Source organism: Empidonax traillii, unplaced genomic scaffold, assembly GCF_003031625.1.
Source record: "Empidonax traillii isolate 1590-97213 ecotype Southwest subspecies unplaced genomic scaffold, ASM303162v1 scaffold1043:size250015, whole genome shotgun sequence".
Lineage (NCBI taxonomy): Eukaryota > Metazoa > Chordata > Aves > Passeriformes > Tyrannidae > Empidonax > Empidonax traillii.
The window spans coordinates 24,318-51,249 of NW_020956236.1; the positions used below are offsets into that span (position 1 = coordinate 24,318).

Here is a 26,932-nt window from a genome sequence, read left to right on the forward strand (position 1 = left end):
AGATCTTCAACATGTTCTGTTGGGAAATGCAACCACTAAAACACTTCAATTATGCAAGAGACCCTAAGGGCCATATCTGAATAAATATAATATCTCTGATTTAAGCAAGAGGGAATTAAACAGACCCTACTCTCTGGAATCAGGAAATAACAAAAAGCAACTTGCAAATTTACTCCTTAGAGAAGGACATCCGGACCTTACAGGCATGGCTGCTGTTAGTATATTTTGGGATATAAAATATAGTAAGAGAGTTTATTCTGTATTGTTTTTCTTTTCTAGATTTTCATCCTATGTTTAGCACTGGGACTTTTGGAAAAATGGTCGTAGGAGATGAGACAAAGAATGGAAACGCTATGAGAAAACATCAAATCATTTTTTCTGGGACAGATTCAAACTTGAGGTTTTTCGGGTTTTTTTATAAGAATAAACAACATCTAAGGAGTAAAAGATTGTCTGACACGGCCCAACGAAAATAAACACAAACCTCACAGGCAGTTCCCTGCCTGGGAGTGCCATCCCAAGCCCGGAGCAGCAGGGGATGCTCTAGGCTCAGTGCAGCCCACAGGGCAGAGTGTGAGGAGTGCTCCTTTCTCCTCAGAAGGGAATATTCCTCAATATAGCTGGAGTGACACTAATATTGGAATATTTCATTCATTTTTGATGTCCACGTTTTTCACAGTCTACTGAAAATCTGGAGAAGGTGCAAAAAAGCCTCAACTTGTGCTTGGGAACTGGAGAAAGTGCCATGCAATGATTAGACTCCGTGGAGCCAATCTGTTCAGCTTCTAAAAAAAAATGATATGTTGGAATACAGATGTACAATCCTAAGAGGAAAACAGCAGGTGCCAAAGGACTCTTTGTCTTGGGGATAAAAATAACATCAGGCTGGAATCTGTAGCCAGACAAAAAATCTAATTAGGAAGAAGGCATATTAACTCAGTATTAACTCAGATATTAACTGTTGCAAGAGATTTTCAATGTGAAGTAATAGATACTTCACATTTTTCTGATTTAAATCAGAACTGGATGTTTTTCTTCGTGTTAGTTCAAGAAACAGTTACTTTCTAGTTAAATAGAATTTAATGGGTCTGAGTAATGAAATGGCAATTAAAGATAGGAAATGGCAACCTGAATCCTGTGTCTTTAGCAAGACACTGCGTATTTCACAAGGCTACTGTACAAATAGACAGGACAATGCAAACTGTTGTTATCTGCCTGTGAATGTAGCTGAATTTAGGATTATGCTGTAGGAAGTGTTATCTGTGTGGCTCTGAGGAACAACCATGACTAACAGGAGAAAGGTTTTAGCCAGACTTCAAGGACTATCTCCCAGTACAAGTCCTCATGCTGGTCTCTGCTGGCATGGATGGCAAGGAAACAGATGTCAGGGAGACCTCACTCAGCCTGCTGAGAATCTTCCACTGATTTCAGTACAAGCATCCCATCGGTCCAGGCAGCGTGTGGGAGTGAGAAAGGGATGGGAGAGAAGGACAGGAACCACAAAGGGCAGCACTTCATCTCCACTCGCTCATTAGCTGGGATAACCATCGGCGCTTGGCATACTCACAGTTAGCAACTTTAATGACTGCTGTTAAGGACTCTGTGGCCGTGGGAGGCTGAGGAGAGCACTGGAAACAGCACAGCCTGTTCCTCCTGACACAAACCAGGCACTTCTTGTTCTTCTCTGCTGCCATTCCACGCCGGGGGGTTCCGAAGCAGGCTTTCACATCCGATGCTGAAAGCAGGATTAATCATGTAGCCTTTTTACTTGCAAAGAGGAGAGCAAAAATTATCTAGTGGCAGTAAAAATCTCAGAGAAATCACGTCTAAAGACAAAAGGTTGCGAGTTGCTGAAGTCATCAGGGCAGAAGGCCAGGGCCGTGTGCTCCCTCTGTACTTTGGCAAATCCTTCTTTGTGGATTTCTTTCAAATCCTCCATCCCATAGCCACATAGTAATAGGAGATCAATTATTTAAGTGTATTAGAAAAGGGTCTGGCTAAGAGATTGCTTAGGGATCACTTCAGAGCCCAAATGATTTGCTAAAGATAAACTCCACTGACCTAAAAGCTCCAATATGCTCTTTATCAGCACTGACTACATTCCCTCCATCCAGAGTGACAAAATGTAATGGAATCTGCTAAAGAAAACCCCAATAAAACTGGAACCAATTACTATCAGTAAGGTATGCTGTCAGAGAAAGACTTTTACAAGTGTTGCCCAGAGGTAAGAAATTACTAGTTACGCCCTTGACCTTCAAGTTTTGCCAATATTTAGAGCTTTGAAGGTTGGGTTTTATAAGAAGAAAATCAGATGATGATAGATGAAATATTTCTTTAATGACGTACAGTTCACTCTCCCACAATGTTCCTTCTAAGCAACTTGCAATTTCTTCATTCAAACTATGACAGCACTCAGAGCTTGGTACTCTTATCTTCTCACAGGGCCACATTTCCTCTCTTTCTCCAGCCATCTTAAAAAATACAAATACATCTTGGTTTTCTGAAAGGAATTAATAAGTCTAATGCTTTAGACTTTGGCAAATCTCTCCAAACGTGCTGGATTCTGATCCCAGTGATATCCTTTTCCAAAATGCCCCCTATATACCAATAATAAAGACCCATTCCTACTCCTAAAGTCCCTCTTCCTCCTGCTGCAGTTCTGAGCTGTGTAAGCTTAACAAGTGGAAGCAAAACCACATTTCAGGGAGGAATAAAAGTGCCCTTGCCAAGCAGTGCTCAGAAGTGATCTTTTTGAGCAAACCTAGAGCAACAACAAACATCACAGCCTGCACTAATTTCAGGTGATTAAATACTTGACTTTTACCGAGACTCTGATGTTTATAAGGTATTACAAAAATGTATCTTTCAGGCAATGTTGGTATGACATTTCAGGACCCTGTTCTCCCCTCGCTATGGAAATTCACAATAACAGCCATTAATCAATTCTATTACTTCAGTCACAAGCTAAACTTCAGCAACACTGCCCTGATTATAACTAAAATGAATGGAATTTTAGTAAATAACTTTTAACCTTATCATGGATTATACCTTTGCTGCAACATTAATTCAAATCCAGGCACTTAATTATATCTTCTTTCATGCCGTTATCTGTATCCATATTTATTGCTATTAACTTGCTTGGCAGAGGTGAAAACAAGCATAATTCAGGCAAAGAGAACATTTTTGTGTTTTCACACTGGCCTGCCTTTGACACAAATCCTCCACTTCATCAAGACCTTGACTTATGCTCCACAGAAAGGAAATCAAGCGCATTACTGAGTACTCCTCTGAACAGGAATGGGATGCTGAAGTGCAGCCTGTGTAATTTAACTGCTAAATTAAATCTTATGCTCCCTTTTTTTTCCCCTTGGGAATACACATTCTTTGCCTGTTCTAGGAAAGGAGAAAATAAAAGACCGAGAGCAGCCAGAGAACAGTTATTGCTGCCCTGAGAGTACAGTTCATTAAGTCACTAGTCAACAGGCACATTGCATGTTCCAGTGACTTTCTCTGAGCTAACATTATTTTTTGGGCAAGTGGACCAAACACTGAGAACATATTTTATAGCATTTGTAGTATGAAGTAAACCAGATTTTACTCACTTTGCTTGAACATTGCTGATGAATATTCATTGGGTATAAAGCCAGATGACAAAAGGAATCTGTTATTAGTCTGGGAATGGTACATACTGAAAATCAACAAGTATTTTTTCCAGGACTCTTGTAGTTTAAGGAGACTCCTTGTAGTTTAAGGAGAATTCAGGCATATTTCTTTTGTCTAAATGCATTGTGGAAACTACCCTCACTCTTTGTCAAGAACCAAATAAGCTCCTTCAATTAAAAGAAATGTTACCAGCAAGTCCATTCCTAGTTTATTCCCTAAATGCTGTTCTTTATAAAAGGCAAAGGCGTGTAGGAGACCAGAGAAATGGTTGAGTGGCTCGAAACAACCATGTGGGAAGCGTGTAGGGGAAAAGGGTGAGCTCTGTGTAGATGGGACGGCCACTCCTCCACCCTCATCCCCTTGAGCCTTCGTCAGCCTCTTGTCCACACTGCAATGGTAGTGTCCGACCCCATGGCCTGTCACAAAATGGTGGACTGACCCATGGCCTGTCACAAAATGGCAGAGTGACCCCATGCCCTGTCACAAAATGGCGGAGTGACCCTATGGCCTGTCACAAAATGGCAGAGTGACCCTATGGCCTGTCACAAAATGGCGGACTGACCCCATGGCCTGTCACAAAATGGCGGAGTGACCCTATGGCCTGTCACAAAATGGCAGAGTGACCCCATGCCCTGTCACAAAATGGTGAAGTGAGCCCATGGCCTGTCACAAAATGGCAGACTGACCCCATGGTCAGCCCCAAAATGGCGGAGTGACCCCATGGCCTGCCCCAAAATGGTGGACGACCCATGGCTGGCCCCAAAATGGCGGACTGACCCCATGGCCTGCCCCAAAACGGCGGAGTGACCCCATGGCCTGTCACAAAATGGCGGAGTGACCCCATGGCCTGTCACAAAATGGCAGACTGACGCATGGCCTGTCACAAAATGGCGGAGTGAGCCCATGGCTGGCCCGAAAATGGCGGAGTGAGCCCATGGTCTGTCACAAAATGGCGGAGTGAGCCCATGGTCTGTCACAAAATGGCGGAGTGAGCCCATGGCTGGCCCCAAAATGGCAGAGTGAGCCCATGGTCTGTCACAAAATGGCAGACTGAGCCCAAGAATGACCCTAAATGGCGGTCTGATCCATAGCTTACCTCAAAATGGCATATATAAAAATATATCGTAAGCCAGAGTAAAAATTTCCAGTCAAAGCCTTAGTGTGTGCCTTGTTACATCTGAATAAGTTTAAGTTTGCCAACTTGAAGTGTAAAGTTGTGAAGTTCATGAACACTTTGGGCGGACTTTGTTTTAAAATTTGCCAAGCACCTTATTCTACCTTAACGTTCTGAAGTTCGCAAGTAAAAGTTTGGTATTGAACCTCCTGGGAATTCTGTGGTTTCTCCTACCCAGTGTGACCCAACCAACCTTCCCCGAAACCCCCTGGGGCAGCGCAGTGCGGGTGGCTGGGTAAGAGTGCCAGTGGTCATTGCTGAACGTGCAGCACGTGAAATAGAGAGAAAGAAAAAGCAGCTTATTCTGCACAGTGTGACCACAACCCTCCCCCACGTTTCAATGTTGTCTAGACAGTACCATGGATAACCCATCATGTAGAATCCTGCATGGATGGAAACGTGAGTTCCCTGCCACTGGCTTGAAATCCAATCAGTGCCCGCCGCTTCCAGTGGGAAATAGAAAATTGCTAGATTTAAAGGCCTAGTTCACTTTCCAAAAATCCTCATGTGCCCAGCAAGTGTAAGAGCCTTTGGGATGTCTCAGACTCTAATAATTCCATCAGTTAGGGCAACTCATATTCCATGACTGAGCTTCTCAACCACATGGACATTCCCTCATATCTCACAGCATGACCCACACAAAACCTGCCACTTCTGATTTACCCACTGCTCCTGGCACTGCTTTCTGCTGCTCTTTAGTCAGGAGAGTGCTTTGCCTCCAACTTCATGTCAAAATAAATAATAACAACCACACAACAACAACAATAATAATAATAATAGTAACAATAATAATACAGTTGTTGATAACAAAATTTAAGAAGTAGTTGATGATGATAAAATTATCTTACCATTAGAAAATTAATTCAGAAGAGCTTTAAAAACAAAATTGAGAAAACCTGTAAAAAAAACAAGGAAGAAACATTGTCTCCCTGCTCAGGCTGGTCCTCCCGAAGGTGTGGCTGTCACTAAGACAGGATCAGAGTTACTATCTGACCATGCCCAGAGGGCATGTGGAGAAGGCTTGCCACAACTTAAAAATCATCAGTAAATACTCCCCGCTTTGCTCCCACCTCCAGTCTTTTTTGAGATCTCTTTTGCAGTGTTTACCTATGGAACCTTCCCCGAGGTTGGGCACGTAACACATCTGCAGCCATAAATAACCCCAGGAATCCTGCTGTGAGAGTGGATGAGCTACTTACAGCTCTGTCAACAAAAGGCCAGGTTGGAGAGCTACACGGCATCACCAAAAGCTGGAAACCTCTGTATTGATGCAGTGAAAAAAATAAAACAAGAGCAGACATGACATCTTTTACATCAGGAGCTTTTCAGCAAAATACTCAGGAAAGCTTCCAAGTCGTGGGTATTTTCTAACCCACTCTGAACCCAACTTTTGCCCTATACTGCATCAAAGTATCAGATTCAAGGGGAATTTGAGTACTCCTCTTATGTACTCGACAAACACTTACTCTGGTGCCACATTTATTTAACACACAGAGAACTGGTCCACTGTTCTGCCTTGCACCGGTTACTTTCAAGGACTCCCATTTCGCCTGAGAGAGAACAGATATAAATAATTACAGAATAAAATACTGTCAGAGAATAATGCTCTCTGGTTGCTTTGGTCCAATAAAAGCCAAAGCCACCATAAAACTTTCACGGGAAAGGGTAATAATTGATTCTATGAGGGTGACACTCTATCACACTGCCTTGTTGCTATTATGCCAAAATAAATTAAAACATCTTAGTCCACCTCTATATATAGCTTAGCTTACACACCTAATTCTGGCCTTTTTAAAATGACCTTGGAAAATGAAGCACATTTTCTCACAGGCATGAATTTTATACGTCACATTTTCCAGCATAATATCTCAAGACATTATTCTCATTTCTTTTAAGGGACATCACTGGCACATTAAAAAAAAAAAAAAAAGTGAGAAATTAGAGAATATCTGAGTTCCTGATTACTCATTGAATAGTGTAGATCTAAAGTAAAGCTAGACAGATTTCTAAGAAATGAATTCACCTTCTGAAAGGCCACACAGTATGAAAAATAAGTGACAATATTAACCACTTAGGCAGATAGACATCATCCCTTTACAATAATTATTTATATGCAACTATTCAAGAAGTCCATTTCTGTGTTCTCCCCAGTATATTCATTACAGAAGTAACTCCAGAATCTGACTGACTTGTTTCCATGTTTCTGTTAATGACAGCTTTATGCTGCTTTATAGCTGAAAATATGCCATTTGCTGGGGTTTGGCAGCACATACCTGCAGTTAGTTCCCTTTTAAAAAGGTCAGGAGGTGTCGGAGCGTTGGACATCATTCAGATTTCTGCATGCACTGGTTTTAGGAATGTTTAAGTGTAATCCATCAATATAAATGTGATTTCTGAGTCAAGTGAGACATCGCTGAAAAGCAGGCTTATTTGAAATTCGACCAAACTATGTTACAGCTATGCAACAAATGAACCATCAATTTTACTTAACATAATTCATCCTGAAACTCATATGTGCGTATGTATTGTATCAATTACCCCAGATCTCCAAGAATGTGCAGCCAGTCCGTGCATCCATCATCCGTGCAGACACCTTGGAAAAGGGTAAAGTTTGAAGCATGTCTCAAATGATAAACATACTGGAGAAAGAAATTCTGTTTCAGAAGCAGAATGTCATAAAACATTCCTGCACCAAAAATAATACTAGTAATAAAAAAAAAAAATCTCACCCGAGTTTGTTTAAAATAAATTAGGCCAGAATTGCTATCTTGGATGCAAAAAAGAGGCAGACTACTTTTATGAATGCCATAAAAATAAACTATTTTAATAGGTACATAAATAAAAGGTTTAAAGTAGACTTTTCCCCCCGAACAGCAAGATGGCCTAGCTTCTGTACAGCAACTGAACAGTATTCACATGACTCCTAAATTAAATAAACCCTTTGTTACATTCAAAACCACCGGAGGCAAATACACAATGCAGTGACGCACCTGAACCGTTCTCCTTCCTCATCCTAGCAGTGTATACAGTATTTCCTTGGTTTACAGTACTCTGAGGATATGGATCTGTTAAATAAAACTCTGAATGACAGGCTGGAAATCAAAGTAAAAAAGCAAAGTTAAAAACCCCCAAAGAACCCTGGCACCCAAAGGGGTACTTTGCATCAGCCAGGAAGTTTTAACGGGAGAGAAATGAGGATTGTGCTGTAAAATAAATTATGTCTTTTATATATTGTTGCATAGTTATGTTAAAGTGTTTAAATAGTACATTCACTCTGGCGATGTGTTTTTGTCTATGCCTATAATAAATTATATGTGGGGTGTGCTAGCTGGTCATGTGTTTTACTGCAAATGGGGGGAGCTTAGCACATCTAGGAAATGTTAAAAATAGCTCAGATTTATTTAAGACAGACAAAATCTAATTCAAAGCAGCTTTCCTCCTATCATGCCCCCCCTTCCCAGCACCTCTAAGAAGTTATCCTGATGGCTTCGTATTTTTGCTGTGTTGTATCAAAAAACGTCATAGGTTGCTGACTAACACTTACTGACCCACAGAGGTTCTCAGGTTTTGTTTTTCCTTTCTCTTTCTGAATCACCTCTCCTTTAGAGAACATCTGCCATTAACATCTCCATCCTCTCCAAAGATTCCTACTAATCAAGGCAAGGAAGCACCATTTGTCCATCAAAGCTGAGTTTCCTGAAATGAGGCGTTATCGCTGCTGTTGTCTGGAATGTGGCGGTGATGGGTGAGGACCATTCATCCCGTGGAGGAGAAAGTCTGTCACATGGACACTCAGGGTGTTGAGATACCTTGTGCTGGTGAAATCAGAGCAAAAAATTCAAAGATGACAACTTTCATCCATAGTGCAGAACTGGCATTTCTAGTCTCTTCTGTCAGAAGTTCAAGAGAGTTGATCCAAGCCGACTAAGACTCGGCCAAAAAGGGTGCTCACAGTCTACCCACCGGCAAGACGTGACCGGCAAGGGAACGACTGCCCCTTTTTCCTGTTTGCTTTTTTCTTGTTCTTGTTCTTCTTCTGCTTATTCGCACCTTTGCTTTTGTCCGGCTTCTTTTTCTTTTCGTCCTCCTTAAACCACGGCCCCCAGACTCCTCCGTTCAGCTTGGGGTTACTCCGAGGGTCCTTCGGTGGGTACCGGACGGGAACCGCGGTCTTGTTGAACTGCGAGAGCCTCCGCAAGAGCTGCTTCACCACGTCCGGGTACCTGGCGGAGAGGTCCACCCGCTCGTAGGGGTCGGCGGTGATGTTGAAGAGCCACACGGTTTTCCCGGCGGACCAGGAGACGCGCTCGTTGTGCCAGCGGTTGGGGCCCGCGTTGCTGAAGGCCTGCGGGGGCACCCAGTCGCTGTAGCCCGGGTTTCCCGTCAGCAGTTTCCAGTGGTTCACTCTGATGGCCGATTGGATGGCGGTGTTCCAGATGCCGTAGCCTGCGGCCCAGGAGCCGTTTTTGGCTTTGGTGTAAATGGGGTCGATGTTGTGCAGGATGTCCACCCGCGGAGAGCGCCTGCCTTCGCTGATGGTTTCCCAGATGTCATAGCCGTCCAGCTGGATGTCTTCATCGATCTGCCCTTCCGCCAGCGTGATCAAGGTGGGGAACCAGTCCGTGATGTGCACCAGCTCCTTACACACAGACCCTTTGTTTTTCAGAAGGGGGCTGTGGACAAACCCAACGGCGCGGATGCCGCCTTCCCAATAGGTCCCCTTGCTCCCTCGGAGAGGCCAGTTGCTTCCCCCGGCCATCGGCTGCCCGCCGTTATCCGAGGAATATACGATAACGCTATTCTCATAGTAGCCATACTTCTTTAGAGCGAGGGTCACGTTGTTGATGGCTTCGTCCAGACAGGCCAGCATCGCCGCGTACCTCCGCCTGTTGATGTTATTTATCGACCGGTAATGTTCGAAATACCTGCCCGGCGCCTGCAGGGGCGAGTGGACAGCTTGGTAAGCGATGTACAGGAAGATGGGCTTCCCGGGGTCGTGAGAAGCCAGGATTTGCTGCACCTTCTGCGTGTACATCTGCGTGGAGTAGATGCCGGTGTCGTGGTCCCAGGCGGCGTTGTCGTTCTCGTACAGGTCGTAGCCGCAGATGCCCGGGCTGTCGCACTTAAAGTGCGTGTAATAGTCGCCGCTGCCCAGCAGGGAGCCGAAGAAGGAGTCGAAGCCCCTCTGAGTGGGCATGCACTCCCGGCGGTAAAAGCCCAGGTGCCACTTGCCCACCATGTGCGTCGAGTACCCGACCTCCTTCAGCTTCTGAGGTAGCGTGACGTTATCCAGAGGTAAGCAGTTGGGCTGGGTCGGCCGGATGATGGAGTGCTGGAGGCCCGTGTGGATCTGGTACCTGGAGGCAGGAGGAGACAGGTGTCAGATGGGGGAGTGGAGGAAAGGCTCAGCTGTGTGGACACCCGTGTGCACAAATATAACAGAAGATACACTCCTATGCACTATTCCCTTCTCTGGGAATATTTCAGAGCTTGTACATCAAAAACCAGCTCAGTCATAATATCAAATCTGCTGAAATGGGAGAATGGCATCTGGTTTGCTTCACCCCACCTCCTTTGGCCAGGGGGCAACACCACCAAACGAGAAACACGACTCTCCCTGCCAGCCCCATTTTTAATGCCTTTATTTCCTGGTAGCTGTGGACAATGTCAAAAGACCTCAGAGGCGACGTGCTGCCTGTGAACTATTATTTGGGCACAACTGTTTTAAAGCTGTCAGTCAAACTCCCAGACCTCCACGGCATCCCTTATGTCAATAGCAGCCCTGGGAAGCAGATCAAGCACTACAGCACCAGCTCAGGACCAGCTCTCATGGCACGTGCAGCACTGAGCCCAAGGGTCTGACCTCTGCTCATCCCTCATGCACTACGCACATGGGCTATAACTTACATTTCTTTCCTGAGTGAGACCCTGGTCAAAACTCAAGGAAAGAGGTTCCTGAGTGATCACTCAAAAGGAAGTGACAATTCAAGCACTTGATCTCTTCAGCAGTCATCTTCTGTCCTTGTGTCACTGCTGGGTGAAACATTACCTTCCATAAACTGAGCTAGTCAAAATACTTACAGCTACAGGAGCACAGGTATTTACAGGCACCCTGTTTTCCTCCACAGAAAGCTTTCACATGTCTCCATTTAGCAATGATTACAGAAAATGATGTGGATAAATACAGTTTTTACAATGCCTCGTAACTCGCCGGCGGTAAACACATCTACAGCATATAAAAATGCTGGACTTTGAGCATGTAAGAGCAGTATAGTTAAAGGATGGGATAATAAATTCTGCAGTGCAGCACTGCCTATGTGTAAAGAATACATATGGCCTCCGTATGATTAGAAAATGAAGCTGGTATGGGCAGCAATAAGTATCAAAAATCAAGGACAAATATGTTTCTATCAGTTCAATGCTAAAAAACAGAATGTAACAGCAGATTGTAAACCAAAGGCAGCTTCTCCCTGAGAGTGAAAATAGATTGAATTCTCAGGCACAAACAGAACAGCCAGGTCCACCAATACTGCGAATCTTCCTCAAAACAGTTTTGAATTCATTTCTAGTAGCAGGAGTTGGGACTTCCTGACACTTTCTGCCGGAGTTGCCAATCTGATTGGCCTCCCGAGCTATCTAGAAAATTAAAAACATTAGGCTCTGCTTGTCCATAAATAACTTAAATCCTGCTTTTATACGATGGCTTCCTGGCCAAGATCTTAGAAGGCGCCATAGCTGTCTTTAGTGCCTGGCAATCTGCAGGGATTGTGCAACTCCCACTTAATTCTTGAACTAATTTCCAGGGAACCAGAAGCTCTGGCCTAACTAATTCATTGCAGAAGCTTTGGGTGTTGCACTGGACTGAACTGTTGCTGCAGCGCTGCCGCTTTGCTTCGCCTCCCTGGCCCCTTTTCAGAGCATTGTCTCTGGGACCAGTTTGGGGACCTGGAGCCCGGCCACCCAATTGTCCCCAAACTCACAGCTGGTGCCGACACAGGAGATACTGCACTAGAGTTAAAGCACACTCTCAAAATGATGGGTTTCTGGCACCTACACGGGGCTTTTTAAAAAGAAATATCACGCACACACAAATACCCACATCCTTCCCGTGATTCAGCTGCAACATTCTCCTCTTAAAAACAGGTAAACTCCCATCAGGAAACCATGCAGTTCAGTTCATTCCATCTTTGAGAGCCCTCAGGGAACTCTGTCCACAAGGCATTTCATTTCCTTCCCCTTCTCTTTCCTCTGCCTTATTAAATCCTTTTGGTATATTCCCATTTTTTGATCCAGCTGGAAAAGTCCTTGTCCCCACCCTGCTATTTTAGTAAGGAGCTTCTGCTTTCTTAACACTAACATCATCCTCCATCTCGAGATCAGCCCCTAATTCCAGTGGGGCACTTTCTCCCCTGATAAGCTAATTTTGCTGGAAGTCAGGATTTTCTCTGAGGGGATGTTGTAGTGACACTTCTCCTCCACACAGAAGCTGAGCCTGGGGGGAACAAAGCAACAGAATTTGTGACACGTTGCAAACCAATCTGTCTCTTGACAACGCCTACCCAGAAAGCAGGATAGTCACACAAAGTTAATTCCCATAAAGAATTCCTAAAGCACCACGCAGATTCCCCAGCAAAGGGCTTTTCAGCTAGAGATCCAAGCATGCAATTCCTACACTGGTAATCTGGGAAATATTGAACCAAAAAACACCAAGAGTTAGCCTCAGTCACACAGGCATTCCCAGCACTGCATCTTGTTTCAGTGGTGCCCTCAGTTATCCAATCTGCTGGCAACAATGCACATATATAAATATAAATATAAATATACATATATTCTCTGCTGTTGCCTTCTTGCATGAGACTTTGGTGTGTTTCCCATATGTGTGTGTGCCTGTGTGCTATTTTTGGCACAGCTGTGCTTCTGAATATACCTATAGGCACACAGACAAACAGACATGCAGCTTTTTATGCTCATACATGCAAAAACGGATCTGCAAACCAATTAATTTTAAGTCAAAATATTTCAAGGGTAGAAATGCTTCAAAGAAATATCAACCTGATTATCAGAATGTTTTTCACTGCTGCAAAAATGGCTAAGACTTGTTCACTTTCTGTGCCACATGCCTTCCTAATTGATCCATCATGTGCCAATATTACTTTTTCAGTGAAAGTATTTCATTTTCAAAGGACTTGCAGAGCACTCATGGGAAGGCAAAGTAATCTGAGCAAAAGACAGTGATGATATGGAAGCAAATGGCATTAATAGCAACAGGAAAAGTGTCTCAACACGACTATTTTGGAACTGTATTTAGGCTCTGCACGAGGAAAAAAACTGAACAAGGCAAAACATAAAGGGAATAAGAGGCAGATGCTGATTTTGGGGGAGTTTTCTGGAAGATAAAGTCACAACCTCACAACTGCCACAAAATGTCTGTGAGATACATCCTATGGATTTCATCACTTTCTACCACAAGTTCAGCTAATCCTTTAAAATAAATCGGTTGAATTTAATCCCAAATGCAAAAAAGCAAGTTAGGGCTATGAATAGCCTGGAATTCATTATTACAATTTCAACACCAGCAACCAGTCCAATGTAAGTAAATGCTGACGGGCCAGAGGATCTAAATTCATTGGTTTTTAGACTTCAATCTTTGTGGGCACTATTTACACACAGGTAGTAAAGTGACAATAGTCTGTAGAAAGAGGAGGTGTTCAAGACTTGGGAGTACTTGATAAGCACGTGCCATGCTCTCCTTTTCCCTGCCCCTCTGCAAGACGTCCAGCTAGTACCATGCCCATTGAAAATTAATTTCTCCTCGCTACGTGGGGATGTCTCGGTGCAGTTTCCACTTCTGTTTTCATTTTGCTGGGGTGGTTGCTCAGATGTTTGCAGTGAAAGCCCTGCCAGGGCAGTTGCTGGGCGCTGGCTGACGGACACACCGCGCTGTTTACTTGTTTGTAGTGGGGACTTGAAAGCAGCAGCCTCCCGGAGGGAGCATCCTGGTGACTTCATAGGCCCTCTGCCTCTTGGATGCCAAGAGGAATGCTTCAGAGGTTTCTTAAAATAAATAAATAAGCAAATAAATCCTCCATCCTGAGCGTGAGCTCATGACACCCCTTTCCAACAGGAGTTTTCTGGTGAGTGTTTTCCTCCCTTAACTTCAGGGTGGGTTCTGCACTGAGGAAGAAGCTGGGATGTTTTTAATTCTGTAATGTGCATGTACAACACTACTGATTTCAGGCTTTCACAATGTTCAAATACTGCATTAATTGTCTTCAAACTGAGATTCTTCTAAGGCTCACTGAAGATTAACAAAGAAGCTCAGTTGGAAGTTTCTAATTTCAATAGCTTTTGCTAGCACTGCTCTAGCTAGGGCATATGGAAAATGTATTTTTCTTATGCTTGCACAGCTCAGGATATGTTAAAAAAAATCCCTCAGTGTTTAAAATAATAAACTCCAGCCCAGGATTCAGAAAAGAATATTTTAAATTTAAAAATGTTCACTCTTGTTCACCTCAAAGCTCCTTTGAGCTCTGCAAGGTTCTTGGGAGGGAAGCAGAAGCTGCCGAGGAGCTCTTCTGCTTTCAGTCTTCCAATCAGGCTGGTGAAGAGCAGGGCAGAGGGATGTAAAACTCTGGATCATGGACACCTTGGACATGGATTGACATGAAAGGATCACATGAAAATCGTTCTGCATTAGAAATATCTGCCATAAAAACTAAATGTCTTGCATGGAATATGCTGAGGACTTTAAAGCTAAAACAGGAACAAAGATGAAAAAGAGACTTAGAATCATAGAATTCTAAGAATTCTAATTTTAGACTTCAAGAGGAAAATCTCCTGGGTGAATCCAAACGTGTCCCTTGGAACATTTCCTCTGCTCAAGTCTTCTGTCAGTGTTCAATGTATGCCAGAGAAACACACTTTTCTATATTTAATCTATCATTTAACTGTTTTTATCTTCTGGCTTGTAACTCTAAGATTTTGGGAAGAAGGAGGGTTATGAGCGTAGATGGATCAGACAAGCAAATGCAACATTAAAGATCAAATGCAAACTCCAAACCTTCACAGGCATTCACTGTGTCATCCCACGTAAATCAGACCTGAGGTGTTCACTCAGACACACACACACATTCATTTCATCCTCAGCTGTATTCCTTGAATTTTTATGGGCTTATAAATCAGCATGGAAAAATATCTACTTCTAAACTGAGTATTTACAGAAAAACTCTCACTCAGGTTATTATCACTCTGGCAGTGCTATTGCAAACATGTAATTTGGAAGGTTCTGTATCTTGCCCTATTTTCAGGGTTTGGGGTAGTGGTTACTCTCCCTGGTTTCAAAGGGTGTTCAGTGGCAGGAAAGAGAAAAATCATAAAATGAAACTCAAGCAGAAGTTTTGAGTTTGAATAACCCCGCAAATTAAGCTGCAATGAATATTGGGATATACTAACTCTGATTTTCTACAAAACATTACTAAACTGGCAGCTTATCCTTTACCAACCTTCCCTGTCACTGAGGCAACTTATCTGCTGGAATGGGAGGACTGAAAGGATAAGGAGGACGTGGGAGCCAGCAGCAGCTGGAATGCACATGTGGATGTGCAGCTATTGTTTTCTCTGCTCCCAGCTCTCTGCAGCTGTGGAAACAGAGCACAGCTTCCAGCTTTATCACTGGGTGTCACTCATTAAGAAGAAGGGGGTGGAATGTGTGTCATTGCATAATCAGCATCGAGGTTTCATGTCTACATGCGAGGGACACGCAGAGCAAACAACGTGACGAAACGCTTCTCCTGCCAACCGCAAATCCAGACCTCGCCACCGAATCCTGGGCTCTCTGCAACAACAGATCCCGTGGGATACCACACCTAATCACCACGTTCAAGGGAAAGAAATGCACTGTCCCTGAAGTTAAGGAAAAGTTGCCAGGATGGGGACACAGCATGGTGTGTAAAGGTCAGGCAGGGCAAACCTCATCCTGCTTCATTCTGCCCGAAAGAATACATTAATTGCTAATGACACAGGCATTTTTACACTACAAAAAAAACCCCAACCCTGTCGTGCACATGTGTGGAATATTTTCAGATCCAAATTCAGCTGAAACTCCTAATTCTGTGACAGCTTTTAGGAAAATTATTTCACCTTTACCTGGGACGAATTGATTCAGCGACTGCACCCAAGGGACGTGGAAGGTATCCATTACATGACTGCCTTTCACAAGAAAACACCTCTCATAAAAAATGACACAGTCGATGGCAGCCCTCGAGGCAGCAGCCAAACAGTTATTGCCTTTAATTAAAATCCTCACTTTGGCCATTTAGTGCCATTTCTGCATTCATGCTGCCCTTATGTATTATTCATACCTCCAGCACTTGGAGCCTGGCTCAACCTGAGTGCTGTAAAATGACCTTGAATTGGCAACAAGGACGACCGAGGACAAAATGATAAGACGTAAAACACAGTTTAACAACTACCACATGGCATCATTTGAGAGAGGTACTTGCTTTATAATTAAAGAACATTATGACATTGAAAAAAAAATGAGGATTATGCGGTGCTTCAGAGGCACCTCAGGTGTTCTAGATACCTTCACACAACATGTAGACTTTGTGACAGCTGTAATTTCCTATTAATCATTGAACAACTACATAAACTCCCCATTTCTGAGTGTGACATTGGAGAACATCGTGATTCCATCACTTTATTGGACTGAAGTGTATCACAGGCCATTAAGTGTGCTCTGAAACCTTAGATTAGTCTTAAAGGCACCAATTTAAAATTAGAGGTACACTATTATTTTGAGAGTATGATAATCAAGTGGCAACGGCCACAATTCCCTCTTTAGTATTTACAATATTCCTATTATCCTGCTCTATGAGGTGTCTCAAGCTCTGCTGTCTGCAAGAATCTATTACAGAACAGATTCTGGCCCCCGTAATCAATATGTAGATATTTAAATAAAAGGATAATTCCATCAGTTTCAACTGAACACTCTTCTGGATAAATCTTTGCTCCCTGTCAAAATTAATTCTATTAATTAATTCTACGAATTAATGCATGAAACTCCTTTTCTAGCATGGAGGTTCACTGGGAATGCTGATTAATTAAGAAATATGCTTGGATCATTATTTCTGTTCGTCTCAACTTTGCTATTCCATTTGTTCTACTTATTGCAGCCTATCATATAACTTTATTGTAAAACATGCACATGTGCATCGAAAGGAAATTATTATCTCTTCCTTCAACCCCTGCCTATCACACAGCAATCCAAGAGAGCAGGATACCCACTGGAGCAATGGGATAGAGCTTTTCCAGGAGAATCTGCAGCCCAGAAAACATGAAGGACAGCTTTATCTGGGCTGCTGAAAAAAATGCACTTTGACTTTTCAACAGCATCGCTGGTTCTCTGGGCTGACATTTACTGGCACCAGCAGTGGCACTGAATCATCAGCAACAGGAATAACCTTGACTGGAAAGGGAGGGAGGGCTGGAAGCCAAGAGAGGCCGTCTCCCCTGTTCAGCAGAGTTTTTAGCCTGAGCATCCCAGCTGACTTCTAATTCTTTCATCCTTCTGACACTTTGATATCAGTTTCTTAGTCTCTTGTGCTGCTCACCCCTCTGAGCAGGGATGGCACCACGTCTGCTGCACAACACAGCTCAAAGTGGGCTTTTTAGTCCTGATAAAAAACATGGGCAGGATGCAAAGGAGCCTCACCTTGATGCTAAAACCAGTTTGTAACCGGATTTGTTACATCACAGTGCTAACACACACCTACTTATTTACAATGGTTACCAGCAGTTACGTACTAATTCTGTCACATATTGCTGGCTACTGGATTTTCTTTTCTCCTTCCCAGTTCACCTGAGAAATATTGCATCAAGATCCCTTTTTCAGAACATGCAAGCCCACTTTTGATCAGACAAAAGCACTGTGTGCAGTTCCCAAAGCAATGATGGATTAAGGTAATGAAGTATTGCATCAACGTGGGCCCCAGATGACAGGTTCCTGATTGACAGCACAGGGAAATGGAACATCTTTGTTTATTCACAGGGGAGATCCCACATGGAAATGAACTGCTTTCACTGCTACTATCTGAGTGGATGTAGGTGTGCTGTTGTAGCACAGGGAGAAGGAGTGGGGGGAGCAGTGTTTCAGGGCTGTCAGTCAGTTCTGTGACAATCTTTAACCGCCACATCAGAGATATCACACGCTGTACAGTACGGCAGTAAAAAGGAAAGGCACAAACTGCAGCTAACACAGGACAGAGGTTGAGAGCACAGCTGTTCCCAGGCCACCCTGCCACGAGGAATAAAGTGATTGGGAGAAATGCTTCTTTATTTCCCTCCTAAATCCGGCTTGGCAAAACAAGTAGTGCTCTCTTGGATGTTGCTGCTGCACTCCCTAATCCCTCCTAACGACCAGTAATTTCTCATTTATGCTGCTCCTCACTCACATCCTGCTCGACTGTTTGCATTGCAGGAGTGCCCAAAAGCCTGACAGAAACTGAGTGCAATATCCCTGGAAATAAAATGGAGCATAACACAGGGGGAGGAATGGAAACAGGTGCATCACTGTTGGTCCAAAAAAAGTCCAGAAACCACATCTCTTACATGCCTAGCAATTGTGTCTAAAAGCAGATAAAGCACACATAAAATATTCGCTATAAAATGTTAATATATTAATGAAGCTGTGCCTTATTTAAGATGTCAGCAGGTGATTCTGAGCCCAGACAAAACGCCACGGAAACGAATCACGTAATGGAGTGAGCTGGATAAGAATAAGGGAGGTGTAAATGGGACACACACAAAGTTTTGGCAGTGTGCATCCAACATATCTGAAATGAATTCCTAGTACATTCACGGAACCTACGTACAGATGCCATCGGCATTAAATGCCTGCCCTCTGTGGGGCTTTCTCCCCCCCTGTCTGAAAATATTTATTTAATAGAGTGATATTAGCATCACATACCCTGTGATAAGTGATTTAAGGACAGATACCCCCTTGAAAACACAGATCATTCACTAAAAATTAAAAGGTAGAAGTAGTGATTCCTTAAGAAACAATAGTTGTTCAGGAGAAAGGGAAACATATTTGGTATTTATCAAAGTATTTGTTTCATTAAATAGATTAAACAAGATCCCCTGAGAAGATCCCTTTGTGTGGACAGACCTTCCACCTCTTAAATTCCTTGGAGACAGAAGAGTTTTCTTGAATGGGATGGATTTAAACAACTGCCTGCTCTTGAACCGATGCTAAAGTGCATTTCCACAAGAATTTTTGAAACCAGTCTAAATTTTTAACGGCAAAAGACACAAACAGGGATTGTCAAAAACATGTCCCTAAATCTCCATGAAATCGATACAAGTTACAGCAACTAACAAAAGGCCACTGATTCCCAATCTGCAATATGAAACTTCCTCTAAAAAAAAAAAAAATCTGATGCTGCAAGATGAAAAGGGCATACTCACAGTTTTCTCACAGGTGCCAAGCCAAAATTATCATCATCACAGAGGAGCAGCTCCTACACACTTGCACTCCACCCTCAGAGTTTCTGGTGGGAGCCAAGCATTAGTTGGAAAAGGCAACAGCGAGATCAAAACCCATCTATTCTTCTGAAGGGCAATTATCTCTGTGAAATGTTACTCAATCAGTGGCAAATATTTTCTGACTCCCAAACCACTTATGTCCCGGCAAGGTTGTGAAATTCTGGATTTCAGTGGTTAATAATTGTGGCAATAACATCAAAATGAACAAAATGCAGTGATGCCAAACAAAGAAGCATCATTATCTGGGGTCTTGTTACATTTCTTGTTATCTCTGCGTGGGGAGAGAAGTTTGGGAATTGTGGGGATTGTAAAGGGAAAAGAGGGAAGGAGATAAGAATCAGGCACGCTTCACATCTGTCCTGAACGAGAAGAATAAATATTTCTTTCCTCTTCAGGAGCCAGGGGGGTTATAGGAGGGGAAAATCAGCAGCACAGCAGGTTTGCTGATTTTGTGTAGCAGTGCCTGGGCTGTGACTGCACCACAGCCCAGAGCTGACGAGTGGTTACAAGACCACAGAGCTGCCTGTGTTTGGGGGGACGGGAACATGTGACTGGAAGCGCTGAATATCACCACCACATCTGCTCGGCTCTGTCTGCACCAGACTTTGCCACCCCCTACACAAATCTGCCCGCTCGGTGTAAGCCCCAACGGGTCACACAGGAGGGAAGGAGCCCAGAGGAAGCTGTGAACCCACCAGGGAGCCTGTCGGCTCACTCAGTAACAAAATCCTTATCTCTATGTTCCTATTAGTAACAGCACTGTATAACTTGCTTGCACAGCTCTTCCCTTTCAGTCTGATAAATCAACATTCCTGTGCACAGTTTTAAGCCCTGGCCTTACCCAGCATCACTCCACCAGGTTTCTCACAGGAGTGGGTGCACACTGTAAAACACATTTTCAACTCGTTCTGCAACTGAACCAGTCCTTCACTTACTGTCCCAGTTGGCCTGTTCAATACTCAGCACCTAATATACTTGGAATTCTGGTAATCTGGTTGCATGGCTGTAAAATTCCTCAAGAGCCCACTGCATGCCCAGCTTTTCACGAGCAGTGCTCGATAAACTGCAGGGCCAACTGCTTTGCTTTTATTTGTGTTAAAGTCAAGCACGTGCTTCTCAAAGCCAGGCTTATGTACACGTGTTCAAAATCATCCAAACCCAGGGGAGCTGACCAGGGAGTCAGCAATAGAATGGGAGAGCAGAAAAAGATCCACAAAGCCTCAGCTCACATTCCTTGGGAGCCGAGAGTCTGGACTAAAAGTGCGTTTTGGCTCTGACCTGGGAAAAGTGAAGTTTCTCCCGTCTTTCTCATGTAATCTATTTAACCAAGAGGGAAGCAGTACTGATGGTCACCTAGGGGAACTGCAGCCATCCCTCCCGGTCAGAATGGCAACTGTTGTCCTGTGTTCAGAATAAAGGAGATAAAAGAAGGGGGAGATGAAAAATCCATGAAACCCGCATTAGAATCAGAGGGGAACTTCATGATTTCGTTAGGGTTTGATCCAGTTATTAACATTAGCCCAAGTCTCTCGTTATTTTTGTACGTTTTCCTTCAGAACTTTCAGTACCTAATATTTTATACACACAGCCAGCAGTAGGCACTGTTATGTAAGCACAGTAGTTTAAAAACAAATAGATACTTATCTAAAATTCCAAATAAATTTCAAAGCCATCTAATCTAGACATAACAGCATGTACTAAGAGTGTAAAGGACACCACAAAGGGCAACATAATTTCCTCCCAGACTTCTAAAGCCTGCAAGTTCAGATTTCTTTTTCTGCTTTTGGGGATGGTGGTGGTTTTGTTTGGCATGTCATTCAAACTTAAACCATCCAGTGAGTTTGCTGAGGTTGCTTCCCTCCTCTCCCTTTTCCCTTGCAGATTGCATTATTATAGCCAAGAAGGAAACAAAACTCCTGTGGCAAACTAGTTTTCTGCACTTGGTCTCAGTGAGCACAGCTCAGCCGTGATGCACCAGTGCAGGAACAATAGAATGGCCAAGGACTGAGTGGCTGGATGTGCAGACAGCAGACACGCCGGGATAGCTGGGGAAAAGCCATGGCTGGACACACTCTCTCTGGAATTATAGAAGTTCAGTTTAAGTTGTGGGATGTGAGAGGAAGTTTTCTGCTGGCTCTTCATTATTTTTTTTTTTGTGTGTGTGTGTGTTACATAAGCTCCCTTTCCACTTTATTTTTATAACAGCACATAAATGTTTTATGAACTATGGGCCTTTGAACTGCGATTCTCTGACCCACTGACTGATTCCCATGTGCCTCCCTGAAACTCTATCTCCTGTGCTGGGAGAAATGCATCCTCCTGGCCTGCCAGATAAACCCCAACAAAAACCCACAACAGTGATTCTGCTTGTTGCCAGTGTTATAAGTCAACTGGAAGGACAATAAATTTCTGCTTAATATGGAGGTTGCCTGGAGACATTTGTATTCTGATATATTAAAAGCATAAAGTTCAAACAGCTTTGAATTCATTCTTTATATGCTTTTAGTTAGCCACTCCCAAACAAAATTTGAAAGAGGAATAAGAGTTGCTCCTCTTATTGTGGGGATTAGTGAAAACCTTGATTTTCACAAAAAAAAACAAAACTAGGGCTTTGTATGGGTATGGATCTCATTGCATATCTGGAATTGGAGCTGCCAGTGACACCAAGGCTGTTCCAAGGCAATCCCAGGCTAATATTTGGTGCTTCATAAAGTACACAAGGTTTTCTAGTGTTATGGAAAAATAAATATCTACTGTAAGGTCTTTAACCCAGCCCATGGAAGTATCCCAGTCCAACATAACTAAATAGCTCTGCACTAACGATGCTTTCTAGAATCCTCCAAACCTTTCCAGTTGAGGAAAAGTGTCTTCGTTGGTTTTGGTTTTTTTTTTCCCCCTTCACTTCTTCCCATCTGTCTTCATTCTCATTCCTGTGGGATGAAGGAAGAAACTCTATGCCTGAAAATACAGCCAACTGCAATTGCAGGATCTAAGTTGGAGGGATTGGTTTGACAAGGAAATACCTACTTTTCTGCTGAGATTACCTGCATTCCCTGCACAGGCTCTGAAATTGCTGTTCCAACTCTTTCCCAGTTGGACTCACAATTAAGACATTAGTTTCACTATGATTTAGAGCATGAACAAACCTCCTTTTTATTTCATTTGCTCTGGAAAAATCTCTCATCTGTATTCCTTCAGAGCATATAAATATCCTTTGCATCAGCCACATTTCAGGATTTTATGTGCTGGAATAAAAGCCTCTCTGGGTCACTGGGGTTCCTTACTGAAGCCATAGAAAGGGTTGGGTTGGAAGGCACCTTAAAGCTCATCCAGTTCCAAATCTCTGCCATGGGCAGGGGACTTTCCACTAGACCAGGTTGCTCCAAGACCATCTGTCCCTATTATTAGCTATACCAGGTGTTTACACAGCCTGCTGGTAAGAGACAGAATACTGCAGCCAGTAAAATAAAAAACTCTGTATTTTGCTCATCCTTCTGCTTTTCTTTTGTTTTTCTAGCTGAAAAAAAATATTGGTTTTTTCCTTTCTTTACTTGGGATGGAAAAAAAAAATGAAGAAAATTCTCATTCTCTCCCTGAATCCACAATTTCCAAGGTGTGTTACTGAGACAGGAAAATGAAATAAAACAACAATCTGTCAGTGTTTAAGATGTCAAGTGCCTGACGACTATGGAGCTCTTGATTAGCCTACAGATGGAGAAGATGGGTTTAAATTAGCTTGCTGAACAAATGGAATCACACAGAGCACACTTGGCCTTTGCGCAAACACCCCAAAGGTGCACACACGCTCTGCCAGGCTCTCACCAGACAGAAGGATTTCTCCCACTCACTCCCTCCCTCCCTCAGGAGTGTGCCTACAGAATTCCACTTCTCCCGCCTTAATGACTCCTTCAAACCCCTCCCCGGTTGCGCCCATGTTTTCAGCTGCTTGTTTGAAAAGCCTTGGATGGCCTTTCATTACCTGCAGGCAGTTTACTTTCCTGAAGAGAAATGAAAAACAAACAAACAAACAAAATAAATAAACACCATGCCTGCACGTCGCAGTTTTCCATCCTTAAGCAAACTGGCAGCTAAAGGAGTAAGATGCAGGTTCAGGAAAAGAGGAATTTCTCTACTGAGTTGTCTCAAACCATTACAGAATCACGTTCTCCCTCCCAGGAGGAGTTTTGCTCTGGGCTCTTGCTTCCCTGGCTTTGGTGTTATCATCCACCTCCACAAACTGGGATGTGGTTTCTTTCTTTCCTCACTTTTTAAAGCCCGAATTGATGAGGTGCAGACTCAGGATGAGTGGTATCAGCAAACACACACTGTGGGAACAGTTGGTTTTTCAAAGACTAATGTTTGTGTGCCACAAATAGGTTAAATTTCAGCGAAAGGAAACAATCTGTTCTCTCCTTGTCAAGTTTTCTGGCGTGGCAATCTCTACTTACCTAAGTGGACTGTCTGGGTTTATTTTGGTTTATTTAACTAAGCTACTCATTTAACAAAATCCACGCTTTATCAAATTATAGCTTTAAGGGAATTACATATTATACTTAACAAGTTATTTCTGTTTTAATAAGTCATAGTTTTTTCATTAACCATGGCAAAACCGTGTGAGTATATTAAATGCAATTAAATAAAATTGTAAATAGGGGCTTCACTGGCACCTAAATTTAGGTTCATTTAGATAACAAAACAAAGATATAACAATGTAAAAACCAGAATCATGGGAACACAGAATGGTTTGGGTTGAAAGGGACCTTAAAGATCATATAGTTCCAACCCCCTGCCATGGGCAGGGACAGGGTGGGAGTGTTGCATTGCTAGTTCCTGATGCTGACTGATTATCCCTTGCTGGACAGAATGGGAAGGCAGAGGAAAACATGGAGCGTGCTTTCTTTCCCACATGAGATATATAGGTTGACACACAGTAGGATGAAGTGCAGTCATTGGCTGTCTTTGGCAAAAAAAGAAAAAAAAAAAAGTAATAAAAAACCCATAAAAGAGCAAAATAAAACCCCCCCCCATAAAATAAATTTTCAAAATTGCGTTTTTGAACTGCAGGAACCACTGAAATAAGTCTCTGTTTATGCTGAGTTATATTTACAGTAAACTTTTCTACAGTTCATTTCCAAGTAATCTCTTCCCTTTGCTAAGGCTTCCTAAAACAAATTATTGAGATTTATGATCTGGGGCCTGCGGTGCTCAGCCCATTTGCATAAAATACTTGCCTATACTTTTAAAGGACACAAAGTGAAATTTATGCTCTGTGTCTAGTTCATTTAGGCTCACAAGTTGAATACTTTCCAATACAAAGTCACTACCAAGTCTGGATCACTGCAGACCTGGAGTATTTCCACTCCTGCCAAGGCCACTGATCTTCTGTTATTAATTATGGAGGGCACTGGAGGTTTTGGGGCGAGACGAACTGACTGCAATTAAAGCATCGTCGTTAGAGCCCAAACTGCTGAAAGATTTCCTTGAGAAGTCTTCCTGCAGGGAAATCTTTCCAGTTTGGAATGGGGTGCTGCAGGCAGACCAAGTTTCTGTGTGGCACTAGCAGCTGATAAGCCTCGAGCAGACGGTGGAAAGGAAATATTTTAATTCCATTCCTGCCTGGCCGGTGTTGTACCAGCACCAACTGTTACAGACACTTCTGCAGCGTGGTAGTGTTTGCAAGTGTTTCCTTCAAAAATGTGCAGCATTTAATTCCAAGTATGCAGGACTGTTTTGCCACAGTTTATCAGCTGCTCCCAAACAGAGCAGGCTGGGACCACACTTGCTCCATTTGCTAAATTCAAAATTTCCCTCGTGCAAGCCAAGGGAATTAGGCTAGACAAGGGTGGGGGGTTTGGTGAACTTTTGCTGTGTTTTTTTGAAGCCAAATACTCTGGCCATGCACACTGATTGCCAGGAGACTGAGAGTTCAATTGAGGCAGTAGATTAATTTTCCATAGAGGAATGCCTGAGCGACAGACCTTGCCCTCTCCAGTAACACCAGTTTAGAAGAAGAAACTGGCAATTTTTTTAATATGACCTTGATGTTTCACTCTAGCAAGAGATTTCTTTTCCTACCCTCCTCATCATAATCCATGCTCTTTGAAGAGGAAGACAAGAAACTCTTATGCACAACTGAGACCACGCATGGTTTGCTCCCAGAACCAAAATCCAACTCACTGATAACAAGTGACAATTCCATTTTGCTGGACACAATTCAAAAGCAAATAAAGGTCATATTTCTAATAAAACCCAGTATTAGCTACAGCAGAGGAAACACCTGGAGCGTGCCTGATTGGTCATCTCTAATCTTTAAAACCTAATGAGGCCCTGACAGTAATTTTGTGGGAATTGTCCTTGCTGTTAAACACCACATGTCAGCTTCAAAAGACCCAAACGCTTCAAAAGGTCTTTTAAGAAAACACCTTCACATGTCAATGCCCATTAAATCACTAAATTAGTCTTTCCCAAGTAGAGAAATGGAGGAATGAGAATTTTAGCATACTTGTATTTCTGAACACAGAAGCTGAAATACAGACCAATTATTGTGATGAAATACACCCACGCAACTTCATCCTGAATGTCTATGAAAACAAGGCTCAGCCCCACCTATGGAGAAATTACAACCTGTAAAAGACAAATCCTTCCTTTCTTTCCCTCTATCAGAATTCCACAGTCAAGATTCAAATCAGGGCAGCCTGGATTCCCAGCTTGTTCCAGCCTTGCCCTGCCAGCTCCAGCACAACACTGCGGCTCCAGAGAAGGTTCTGGCTGCTCATTTGGGTCATGGCTCGCCTCATTTCTCCAGAGAAATATTAAATCTAATGAAGATGGAACAATTGACCCATTCTTATCTTTATTCACTACCTGCAGATGACATCCACTAATACTCCAGCTACGCAGGATGCATTGACAATGGCACGGGTCATTTGACAATGGAATGCCAAACCCCAGGACAATTATTTTGTTTGGTGGACCAGAAACACAGAGAAGGGAGAGCAGAAACACCTCAAAACCAAACCAAACCGAGATTCTAAAAGCCCAAAGACATCACAAAAAAGACATAATTTACTGTGAGGGTGGGGAGGCCCTGGCACAGGTTGCCCAGAGGGGCTACGGTTGCCCCATCCCTGGAAGTGTTCTGGGCCAGGCTGGACAGGCCTTGGAGCAACCTGGGATAGTGGGAAGTGTCCCTTCCACTGGTGGAACTGGTTTGCCTTCAAGGTCCCTTCCAACTAAAACCATTCCATGATATGCCTATATAATTTCTTCAACTAATCCTGAAAACACATTTGGCAAATCCAAATTGTAACACGATGAGTTTGGAATAAATATATTTAAGCTAGGGGCTTTTTAATTCTTAACATACATCTGTGAGGAATTAGTAAAAGCAATTGGGTTAATTACATTTTTAGTGATTATTTTCATAGGGGTTATGAATATATTTTTTAGGTGAAATTTATACAGATTTAATTCCATTACTTGGTCAGACTGTGAATTTGCACTCGTTGAGCTGCTGCACTGTCTTCTGGAGAGCTGAAATTCTAAAGGAAA

At 43.0% G+C, this 26,932-nt stretch overlaps 1 protein-coding gene across 1 annotated transcript in view; it reads right to left on the reverse strand.

Moving 5' to 3' along the window:
• Positions 1-7,640: 7,640 nt before the first annotated feature.
• ARSJ (arylsulfatase family member J) overlaps positions 7,641-26,932 on the reverse strand; it is a 29,834-nt gene continuing 10,542 nt past the window's right edge. Inside the window, exon 2 of the mRNA XM_027904352.1 lies at positions 7,641-10,194. Within this exon, the coding sequence (XP_027760153.1) occupies positions 8,793-10,194 (1,402 nt within the window). The 3' untranslated portion in view covers positions 7,641-8,792. The remainder of the gene's footprint in view (positions 10,195-26,932) is intronic.